The 12,051-nt window shown below is 45.0% G+C and overlaps 1 protein-coding gene across 1 annotated transcript in view; it reads right to left on the bottom strand.

The window, feature by feature from the left end:
* Window positions 1-11,838, bottom strand: part of LOC138282912 (latent-transforming growth factor beta-binding protein 4-like) — a 269,263-nt gene extending 257,425 nt beyond the window's left edge. Inside the window, exons 1-2 of the mRNA XM_069220935.1 lie at window positions 10,983-11,838; window positions 2,519-2,582 (exon numbers count right to left, since the gene is read on the bottom strand). Coding sequence (XP_069077036.1) covers window positions 2,519-2,582; window positions 10,983-11,093 — 175 coding nt within the window. The 5' untranslated portion in view covers window positions 11,094-11,838. The remainder of the gene's footprint in view (window positions 1-2,518; window positions 2,583-10,982) is intronic.
* Window positions 11,839-12,051: the final 213 nt, after the last annotated feature.

Raw genomic sequence — 12,051 nt, 5'->3', positions numbered from 1 at the left:
ACTTTATTCTTTTGTAATTTTTACATTTGTTGACACTGTCTGGGCCTTGGTTGCATCTCATTAGTTCCAATATAAGTTAACACGCAAGTAAGGCAATAGGCAACAGAAAGTTGTCCAGTCAACATTTGCAGAGGGCCCTGCATTGCGCAGCAACATGTGTTGTTTTGTTTTTAGTAACTTTTGAACCGTTCGAGCTAGAAAGATTTTTTTGTTAAAATCTGCACTTTAGGCAACAAATGGACTATGTGGCAAATGCAGTAAATCTATACGTGAAAAAGGCGAGGCTGCACAGTCACATAATTCTAGTGGCCCTGAACATGGCCAATGGCATTGGAAGCTTCCCTTGCGCTATAGGTACTGCTGGGGCAGCAGCAGTCAAGCTTCTCCCACACACAGAAAACATCAAGCATGGCCAACAGCAGTGGAACAATGACAAAAAATATACAACAGCAGCAGTAGAAGCTTAATTAACACGACAGGTACAGCTCGGGCAGCAGGAGTCAAGCTTCTCCCACACACAAAAAACAATACAACATGGGCATGCAGTGAAAACTTCCCACTGAAATCACAGAAAATAATACAGCATGGGCATACAGCAAAAACTTCCCACTGAAATCACAGAAAATAATACAGCATTGGCATACAGCGAAAACTTCCCAAGCTTCTGCCACATACAGAAAATAATACAATGCGGGCATTCAGCGAAAACTTCCCACTGAAATCACAGAAAATGATACAGCATGGGCATACAGCGAAAACTTTCCAAGCTTCTCCCACATACAGAAAATAATACAACCTGGGCATGCAGCGAAAACCTCCCAAGCTTCTCCCACACACAGAAAACAATACAACACAGGCATACACCAAAAACTTTCCAAGCTTCTCCCACACACAGAAAATAATACAGCATGTTCATACAGCAAAAACTTCCCACACTCAATAGGAAATAATGGGATTTATATTTCAGTGGACGGGATATCCGTCACCATTGTGACAGAGTAATCGTCTGCCAAAATCTACACCAAGCCCTAAGTTGATGGCGACACCGCAACTAAATGCAGCCACAGGCAAAGGGAGCTGTTCCTCTGCACAGCCTTCTACTTCCAATAATTGTGGATGCATGTGGTATTTTTATAGCGTGAACCCACCCATAAGGCAGCAGCGAACCGTACAGAGTCAAAGACAAGCATAACGTCAACAAGTGAACTAAAGTTGAAGGGAGTAGCTAGTTTGGACTAAAGATTTAGGCCAAATTTACATAAAATGTTGAATGCAAACTGTATTACGTATTGAACACAAAATAATTTTTATCAACTGTTGGAGCCATGTGAAAATCACAAAAAGAGGAGAAACACATATTTTTAATTATAAAAACACCATTTCTTTATAGAATTGTACATAAAGTCAGCCATTTCATAAATACTGGATCAAAAACAATCGGGAGGTTGTGTGACAACCACCAACAATGATTTTGCTGCCTTTGACAATACAGTGTGCCTCCTGAATATTGAATCAACAATATCGATTGGACAGAATATTGAGGACAGAATATCAAAAATAAACTAATGATAGGTAAATAAGCCTAGAAGTTCTATACCTAAGTATACATGTACGTACCTAAGTGGCACATATATCGTCGAAGTACGTAAATGTGGAGTTAGGAACAGTACATTTATACTTCCCTATAGGCACTCACTTTTCAATATTTTGTCCCTCGATACTCTGTCCTCAATATTAGTATGCCAAAATATTGTTGGTGTTGCTATTTAGCAGTACAATCTGACAATACATAACATGGTACTATGAATGGACCTAAGGTACCTGGAAGTTGGGATAGGAAATTATCAAAATGGTGGCCATAGTAGCATAATATGACTCTTTCTGACGCCATCTGTTATTTGTTTCTTTTGGACTTCTGCATCCCCCATACGTGCATCAACATGTTTCACCCCAGATGAGGTGGAAGGGTCTTTAATTTTCATCAGCCCTGAAAAAGCTATTCTTAGGATGAAACTTGTATAGGCATATGGAAGCACAGCGAAATATAGGACTAGTACTTGAATTATATGTAAAAATGCATAAATAAATGTGAAAACTAAAAAAAAAAAATACTGTTAATACACAGGCCATGGATCAAGTCAAGCAGGACTGAGAAATTAAATATATGTACATGCATTTTTAGAACATTTTTCTTGCATCTGAGAGGGATTGTAAGAATGTAAGCATTTTTAAAATCTTTTTGCATTTTCAGTGATGACCAAATAAGAAGAGTTTAACAATTTAGCAAACATTGACTCTTGTTGAAAGAGTTCCCTAGTATCTGTTTCCTACACACAGTCCAATTAAAATTGGCTAAAGAAGCTCGCCAGTACCATCCCTAGGGTCAGAGGACACAAACGTAAAGCATCAACCTGACATTTTGTGAATATTTGTTCTATGTCTTCTGTTCTTCATCCCACTGGTTCTTCACCGGCCTAGAGAAAAATTTAAAAATGTCTGCCAGGAGTTTCGTACTTACCTGTGGGCTTTGTGGGTGATTCTGTAATGATCTGGATGTCATTCCCCTGAAGGTCACTGGATGTCTGTGGAGGAGAGAAAGATTGAGGAACACTAAGGTAGGAAAATATATTACTTCCTTTTAAGGGAAGGTCAAATTTATGCAGTTATCATCCTACCTTGGAGATCCACACACCTCCCCAACAAGCCGCTCAGTGGTGAATTGGTAACACATTATTAGGAGAAAGCAGAGTGACATCAACACCATCCTAGAGTCATTAATTGATCTGTGCCCATGGCCATCAGGCAGAATGAAAATCCAGGTGAGACCCTGTAAACCATGTGATACGTATGAAGGATATATTTTACAAAGATAGTGACCCCAATGGAGAGAAGTCACACTTAGAAATGTAAACAGGACTATTATATAATTTAATTTTGTAGTATAGGAAAATGTTTTTTTGAAAAATCTTTTTATGAAATATCACAGTTGAGATGTAATGTGCTCAATTCTAAAACAAAACAAAATTATAATAGATTGGTGCTTTTATATTAATTTACACCCTCTTCCGGTACACTCCATTTCCCCAGTGTTTTTCACCACCTCCTTCTAAGTACTGCCTTATTATTCATTGCTCTTGCATATGCCCAAACCTCGTCCCTCTCTCTTTTCACTTTTGTCCTAGTGACACCATCATTAGAAATACATTATTACATATGTACAGCTTGAGTAGGACCTGAGCCTAAAAGGTTACAGTATGTGTCACATTTTAACCCTCAAAAGAGTGCTCTCTTTCTTGTGCATCGTGCTGCTGTGCAAATTGATATAAGAAAGATGCTGATTCTTTTTCTGGCCTTCAATTGGCTGACGTTCAGATGGGAATCTGGGGATGGGCATGGGGACAAGGATGCTAGTATGCCTACACCACTTTCTAAGCCACCTACACCACCACTTTTCATCTACACCCAGTACCATTTTACCTCATACCCTACACTGTCTCAGCCTACATGATAAACCCACACAAAAACCCTACACTGCCACCTACACCCTGCAAACTTACCCTATATCCACACACCACCATCTCACGCCAGACCACTACCTACACCACACGTAGGCCCCCCAACGCTAATACTACAAACTATACCTACACCACTGCTTGCTGTCAACATCCAATAGCATGTCAGAATACCATTGACAAATATTGTCTGGAATAAATCTTGTGCCCTAAAGTTTATTTACAAAATATCACTCCACTGGGAACATATTTTCTGTTAGTAACTCCAATGGGGCCATATGTTTGTAAATTATGTTTAGGACACAATACTAGTATTAGAGGGAGGGGGGTGCTGCTACTGCTCAAATAGCCAGGTTTTGAGCCGCTTCCTGAAAGTCAGAAGTTATTTGGTCTGTCGCAGGAGCAATGGAAGGGTGTTCCAGGTCTTGGCGGCGAGGGGGGAGAAGAATCTGCCTCCGGTGTTCGCTCTTCGGATGCGGGGGACGGTGGCGAGGGTGAGGTCGGCTGAGCGGAGTTGGCGGGACGGGGTGTAGAAGGTGAGTCGTCTGTTGAGGTAGGCTGGACCGGTGTTGTGGAGCGCCTTGTGTGCGTGGGTGAGGGGCTTGAAGGTTATCCTTTTGTTGACGGGGAGCCAGTGTAGGTCTCTCAGAAGGGGAGTGATGTGGCTGTGGTGGTGGGCATCGAGGATCAGGCGTGCGGAGGCGTTTTGTATGCGCAGAGGCATTTTGTATGCAAAAGACTCCCATCAACATCCAAACATTGTCGCGCTGTCTAGATCTTTAATCCCATATGCTCCAGAATTATATTGTACGGATCTTGCATGTTTGTAGATGCTGCACTTTTTCCATTACCAACTACCAAGTTGTTGTGCAAAACTGGCAGATAAAGGTCTGAGAAAATACATTTTGTAATGATCAATTAAACACCAAAATAATATTTGTGAAGAAGACAATAAGATTAGCATGTGAAACAAATGACCACAAAAGTAACCCTAGAGTGAGTTAGTCTGGTCAATGCACCCATCTAAGCTGAAAATACTACAGGGACTATAATAAACAATTTATTTACATACATGAAGTCATGATTGTTCTTGCGATGTGGATTCTATGTTCATTCTGTGAAGTTTCTTGTCTCCATTACAAGTTTTCACTGGTATTAAGGCAGGGAATATTAAGGTCTCTTTGTCTATCATGTATATTGAAGCTGGGTTTAGGTTTGAACTCAATTGAGAATATTAAATTAATAATGGAATCCAATTTAAAATGATGCCTATTGTTTTCATGAGCCTTGAAAAATATATTCCTAGAATGAAACGTGTAGGCATATGGGCGCACAGCAAAATGTATGACCAGTGCTTAAATTACCACCTGTGTCTTATACCAATGCCTAAACCACCCTGTCGACTCTACAGCACCACCCACATACTACCCTGCACAATACACCCCCATCTGTACCCTACATCACCGCATAAGCTTCAGAACATCTCCTACAGCTCGGCTGCACCCCCCCCCCTTTCCCCCTTTACGTCACTCATGGCAGACAGAGGAGGCAGCAGCATCTCCTTGCTGGATGAATATGGGAACTTGGACCAGTATCAGAAGAAGGAGCAACTTTGTGGAGTGATGGGGGGTTTGTTTGTTCTTTTGATGCCTTCATGAGTTCTAATTTCATCAAGTCTGTTTTGCAGCAACCAGAAGATCCTATTCCAGCTGCGTTGACTGGTTTGACTGCTGTGCATGAGCATGTAAGAGAGTTCTGAAGTGGATGCATGCTTTGAGAGCCAGTAAAGAGCCCCCAGAGCAGGGTTGGTGTGGTCCGGCTGGTGTTGGCAGTGATGAGGTGGGCAGCCAGTGAGCAGACCATTGCCTTCATCAGTGTGTGCAAAGCCAGGCCTTGCCCTGCTGCAGAAAAGCTATGCATTGGAAGGTAGGGTTTGCACATTCATTTTAGGATCCTGAAGGAAGGTGTGGTTTGTCAGGTCTTTTAGTGCCATAGCGCCTACATGGACCTCTTGGCAGTAAGCAGCTGGTGGAGTCATCACATACATTTCTTGCATCCCATCACATATCCTTCTACAAGCAAAGAAAAGAAGTGCTTCCATTGCAGTACTTGGACAGTGAAGCGTCCATTCATTGCAGTAAAGGCACATTCATCCACTTTGTGCAATTGGCCTCACCACTGTGCAGCGATAGCAGGCCGGTTGGATAACGCAGTAAATTCAGAGATGCTGTGGCCAACAATGCTGATGTAAGTGATGACAGCATTACACAGAGACACCGGTGCACAGCACAGGTATAACTAGGACCCGGTGTCACCTCTTCCCACCCCTAGCCGGCGTCTCGTTCTTCACCCTGCATTTGTTTCATGGGAACTACGACTTGGGCCAGTCTTTGCTGGTCTTTGGAAACTACAGTGGTAAGTTCTGCTTGTAGGTGAGGCTCTTGGTGGCATCTTGAAGTGCTTTACACTTTGGTGTGGGGAGTTGTTCAGGTTTAAGAGATGACGTCTTCTGACTCCTCCTCTGAAGAAGCTTAATAATGCCAGGGGGCTGTGTGGCGGGACAGGGCCTATAGCCAGACCCCTGGGGCTGCTTATACCTGTGCATATGTAAGCAGACGTCTCCCCATGGCAAGCCCTGCGCTGTAAAGGCCTCTGCACTGTAGTGGCTTTTGTCCTGGACCCGGCGCTGCTAACCTACTAGCTCCAGTGGTGTGGCCCCCTTCGCCCTGTGCTCTCCCTGGACTCTTTCTGAACCCACTCATGGACCCTGTGCTGCTTCTCCCACCGTAAACCCTCTAGTGCTCCCTCTCCGGCTCACCAATGCTCGCTTGGAATCTTTGCTGGTCACCTCCGCAACCTGCCCTGGATCCCACCCCTACTCCCAGCGCGCGGCCGCGGAAGTGACCAGTCACGAGCCGCAGTACCACTGATGGAGAGTGATGCCCTGATGAGTGAGAGAGAAGTAACACTGTGCTGAACACTGTGCTGAACACTGTGCTGAATGCTTTGCCTTGCCCCCACTGATGACACACTGCACACAGCTGCACTCCAGAGACACACTGTCAATACTGTCCCCATTTACGCACTTGCGCCGTAGTGTTTAGCATAACATTAGCACTGTAAGAGTCTGTTTTTACTATACAATTAAACTTCACAAGGGTACAATTCATAAGGATTTTGAAAATAAATAAAACTGATTATAAATTGTATTTATTGCATTCTACATGCATTATCTAGAACCAGGGCCAGTGGAATTATGGGATTCTGTGGCTGCTGTGTTTTTCATTTAATTATGGATTTGCTGCATGTGCCACATAAGGTCTCTGTTGTTGGGGGAAGGGGCACCCAGCTGCCCAGAAAGTAGTGACAATTATCTGGGGAAGGTAGGTCTTTGGATTGCTACCACAGTTTTGGTGAGAGGGTTATTTGGAAACGGTGGAGCCTGGCAGCATGGTTTTTAACCCTGGTATCCCCATCTGGCCATTTCCGCCTTCTTCATCAGAGAACATGCCCCTGTGTGTATGGGCAACTCCATGTTTTTTGCTGAATTTTATTGCTGGTTTCTGGACTTTGCTGCCCAGTGCCCAGTATATGTGCTGTGACCCCTAAAACATGCAAAGATGGGCTATTCCCTTATTGGCATAGTTAACTCTCCTCTAGGGCCTTAAAAGAGCATACACTAATGCCATGGAAAGCTGAATGTCACCTGTGGACTGCATCACGTATTGTGCCATCCACTAGTATGACAAGGAATATATGGCTGCAGGGCTACTTGCCTGCCGCAGTTTAAACCTGCAGCCCAACCTGTCAAAATAACCCCTTTGGCATGAGACAAACCTTCCTTTTTAATATGAATAAGTCCCTCCTATGTAGGCCTTATAGCCCACAAGGTAGGGTTCATGGTATTTGAAAATAGGACATATAAAAATGTAATGTTACTATATCCTTCTAGCAGCAAGCCCCCATTTTCACTGTGGAAGGCTCTGGCTGTCATATGAGAAAATTAGAGGTGAGGTTAAATATAAATTATGTGATCTTGGGTTTGGGACCAGCTAGAAAAATGATTATACTACTATTTTTAATATTTATTCAAAATCTAATGGTAAATTTAGATTTGTAATACATATTTAGGAAAAGTAACATTTAGAAAGTTACCTTTTACCAGCCGAAGCTTCTGGAGGCTAATCTGCATTAGCCTGACAGCCGATGCCTGTCAATGCTTGACCTAAATGAGGTGTGAAAACTACTCACAGAGTTTGGGGAGGTGTTTTCTTCTCCTTACAGGAAGATCATTTAGGGTGGAACAATGAAGTTCAGTAACATGTAAATGGGCTTCTCTTTCACACGTAACTTTCAGGTGAGACTTGTGGAAGGTAAACATTTGTACCCCAGACAGGCTTGCTTCTTACCCAGTGGGAGAGAAGCTATTCCGAGAACCAGTTTGGAGTGACTACAAAGAACCAGGATACTCATGTCCGCGGGCAAACTTCAGGGCAGACACACAGGCTCTGCACAAGGGACAAAGGGTTTCACCATCTTGGATTTTAGGAGGAAGATTCACTGTGCGATTGTTTACAGTAGGGCAAACAGGAACTTCTGAAAAAGTAGGTAGGGTTACCCCTGGAAACTTTTACACCATTGGTTAGGGATGAGCTAAGAGGCTATTGCCAGCCATAAATTTGGCACCACAGGACACTCTTGTGGGGCACTATCTGGACCAATGAAGAAGTGGGCTCCACGGGTCAGTTGGTTGTCCTCCTGTATGGCTACAGGAACACAACCAGCTGCAAAAGGCCTTTTATCTGAAGTGCCACCTGTATGGTTGCAACTGGACTAGACCCGGCTGGTGGCCTATCCTGGAGTGAGTCCTGACCCCTAAGAGCTGTATCTGTGGTCCTACAATCCTAGGCTGTGTCTAACTGGACTTCTCCTACAATCTCAGAGTTGTGTAACCCAAAAAAATCGGATTTCTAGCTGCCAGATGAAAGTGGACCAACTATCCGCACCGTTCTGGCCAAGGCAAAAATTTGCTGAGCTGAAGAAACAGGTTTCTCCTGTTTGGACTTTCACCGCAAGAGCAAATCCATTTGAGCGGGCCCTCAGCATTGTGGAATTGATCATCTGATACAGCCTGCAGCCTTGTCATGCTGGAGGATTTCAACTTTCATTTCAGAGACTAAGTCAGAAGGTAAAAATATTTACTGCGTTGAACCTGCTTGGTGTATCCAACCTGTGCTCCTTTGTAGTTGGCCTGAGATTGTATGTAGGTCCCAGTGACATGCTAAGGGTACCTTATAGTGCAGCTTTCCTTTTTCTTGGCGCTTTTTCTCTTACATTTTTTTAACTTTATATGTCTGATTCCCCTAATTGGATTCTTGCTGTTTTTATGTCATTTTGTTGATTCAACTTTACACTAATTTTATAAATTAGCGTAGATTTTGTATTCTGTTGTGTTTTTGACTTTTCAACTGTTTTTGGTACTTTCAAATGGTCTACACACATTTTTTCTAAATTAAGCCTGTCTGCTCAGTGCCATAGCTACCAGGAGTTAAGCTCAGATTTAATTTACTGAAATCTTTGTCTTGAACTAACAGGTTAATTACCTTGTTACTTGTGGTGGCCAAGGATCCGCCCCAACTAATAATTAACTTTCTTAAAGTTGGGCAATCACTTCTTGAATTTATTTCTCAGTTTTTTTGACAAGATTGAAGAATACCAAAAAGTGAATGATGGAATTCTGGAATTAATCCGAGCCACTGATAATGACTCAAGGGTGTACCCCAGTCTGTCCTATTTTAAACACCATGCCACCTTAGTTTGGACTCAGTCATATGCAAACAGGGGCGTAGCTTGGTCGGTAGGATTGGGGGGGTGAGATTCAGTTTTTCCCACAATCAAGCTGGCACATAATGTTAAAATATATTATACAATAAGCAGGGCACACACGAGGGACTTAACAGGCAGTGGAAAGGGAGAGGAATGTGGATTGCTAGGAATAGGAAAACACATAATTTTGTGAAATAACCAATATTTTTGAAGTTTTTCCAAACAGAGGGAAGAGGAGTGTGTAAGTGTGTGTGTTTTTGCCTGTGGGGGTAAAAATTCCGGGTGAAAGCATCTGTGCCCTACTATCTATCATAAAATACATTTAATAGGGGCACCCTCCCAAAGCTGCGCCACTGTATGGATCCTGCTCCAGTAAGCCGGGCCAGATTCTCCCTGAACCAGAACACAAGAACCCAAAAACTGATTTCTCCCTTATTGGGGTTCATCAATCCAGTATTGCTTGGGTCCACTGACAAAGTGTGCATGGGACCTACGTCTGGGCATACCTGTCCCACTTAGGGAGTCACAGTGAAGTATACAAAAAAGTGACAGATGGAATGCTTGAATCAATCTCAGCCACTAGTAATTACAAAGGGCAACATCCCAGTCTATCATTATTTTTCACATTGTGCCACCTCAGTTTGGACCCAGCCACATGCAAATTAGCCTTGAACGAGTTCCATTTGAAACAGATCAGTCCAGCCTGAACTACCTGGCCAGGCCCTCCATGATCCAGGACATTATTCCTCTCCCACTGCCCCTCTCCCCTACCCCCCCGTCCCTCCATCCCCCTCCTGCTACCTACCTCACTCCTTTTCAGATTCCTAATATGGGACATATCTTGCTGTGTTGTTAATATATCTCAGCAGTGGACACTGCTTAAAGCATCGTTACACCTCCACCTCCTCTCACAGCTGCGGAAAAAAACCTAATAAAAAGTCACTAAAACTAAAACTTTATCTTCCCACACTTCCAAGAACCTTTAAATGCCTATATTCATGAGATAGTGTCTCAGTAGCGCCTCTGTCCGTGCTTAATTTGAGCAGGTGGTTTCCGGTGCTCGGCACTGGTACTTAATTGTCAACACCGGCGCTTGTGACAGTCTGCCACATGGTGGCGTTTGTTGGCTAATTTAGAGATGACCACAACAACAGTTAATTATTAATTCAATATACATTAAAAATGACTAATATCTGCTTCCCAGGCCAATTTTACAGCTCTGGGGGGCTGGAATTGTCCGAAATGTCCCGCTTGTAGGCGTGTGATGGTTAGTAGTTGTATTGTTACTATCAGTGGCAGCATGGCAGGGGCAGTGTGTGGCGCTTATGCTTTTTCACAAATTAAGCACTGTCAGTATTACCACGAGTGAAACAGACGGAGGGCGCTTTTAAACCAATGTTTATAGTTGGGTTGTTAGCTGCCGCGCCAAGAGAGCACGATACAGTCTTGGCGTCTCCACTCTACATTCCGTCTGATCCTGGGCAACTCGCGTTTCTCAGTCCTGGCCTCGCGTCATTTAAATGGCAAAATACGGACGCTTGGACAATAGCTGTTCGCTCATGCCAGACGCTATATAAAATGGTAACATTTTACTTTTACGCACCAGGGAGCAGGACGTGTAAATGGTGTGTATGGTGTACTCACCAGGGTCGGGGGGTCTCCTCCCGTCCTTGCTGCCGGGCTGGGCTCGGGGCCCTTCACCCCCCAGGCCAGGCACAGCAGCAGGGGCAGCGTCGGGCTCCACGCGGGCCGCATCTCGCCTGCCTCTTACAGGCCGGCAGGGCTGGGGCGGGCAGTGTCCTTCAGGATAGATTTAGGGGCCAGTCTGTGGGGGGTGGGGGGAGGTAGAAGAGGAGGTGAACAAGCCTAAAGAGTAGAGGAGGACGGAGGATTCAGGAGCTGTGGAGAGGGAGAGGGGCCATGAAGATGGAAAGGACCTGTGAAGGGGCTGGGGGTGAGGAGACGTAATTGTGTGGAGAGCACAGGAGGTGTGGGGGTGTGCTGGAGCTGTGGAGGGTTAGAGAGAGGAGCTGTACAGTGGTAAAGGAGCTGCAGCGGGGTAGAAGAGCTGTGGAGGGCTCAGAAACAGCAGAGGAAGGTGTGGGGTGTTGTGGAGCTGTGGCGGGGCAGTAGAGGAGCTGTAGAGTGGTAAAGGAGAAGAGCTGCAGAGAGCACACGAGGTGTGGACGTGTACTGGAGCTGTGGAGGAGCTGTAGAGTGATAAAGGAGCTGTAGAGGGGCAAAAGAGCTGTGGAGGGCGAAGGCTATGTGAGGAGCTAAGGAACTGTAGAGGACCTGGGGTGGCTCTGAAAGAGTTGGATGGTTCAGGAACTGCAGAGCGGGGAATATTCGGGGCGCCTGGGGAGCAGTGGGGCACTGGACCAGCACAGGGGCTGCGGAGCTGTGCAGGATCAGGGCCCGAGTGCGGACACTCACAGCTGTTCTGCAGGAAGTGAAGTCTCAGCCCCCCCCCAACCCTCTTTTTGTCTTCATTCCCAGGGCTCATTAAACTCCAGAGACCCTCCAGGCGCAGCAGCAGTTAGTAATTAGAGGGGGGTGGCCATGTGACATGGGGGGGGGGGGGGGGGGGGAGAGTTACACGAAGCCTGAGAAAGACTCACACAGGGGACGGGGAGACTGCAAGCAGCGGCGGGGGGGGGGGGGGGGGGGGTGTGCAGGCAGGGGCAGCGTGAGGGGTGGGAGTGCTACTGTG

Source organism: Pleurodeles waltl, chromosome 2_2, assembly GCF_031143425.1.
Source record: "Pleurodeles waltl isolate 20211129_DDA chromosome 2_2, aPleWal1.hap1.20221129, whole genome shotgun sequence".
In the NCBI taxonomy this organism is placed as follows: Eukaryota; Metazoa; Chordata; class Amphibia; order Caudata; family Salamandridae; genus Pleurodeles; species Pleurodeles waltl.
This window is presented reverse-complemented; position numbering and strand designations above follow the sequence as displayed.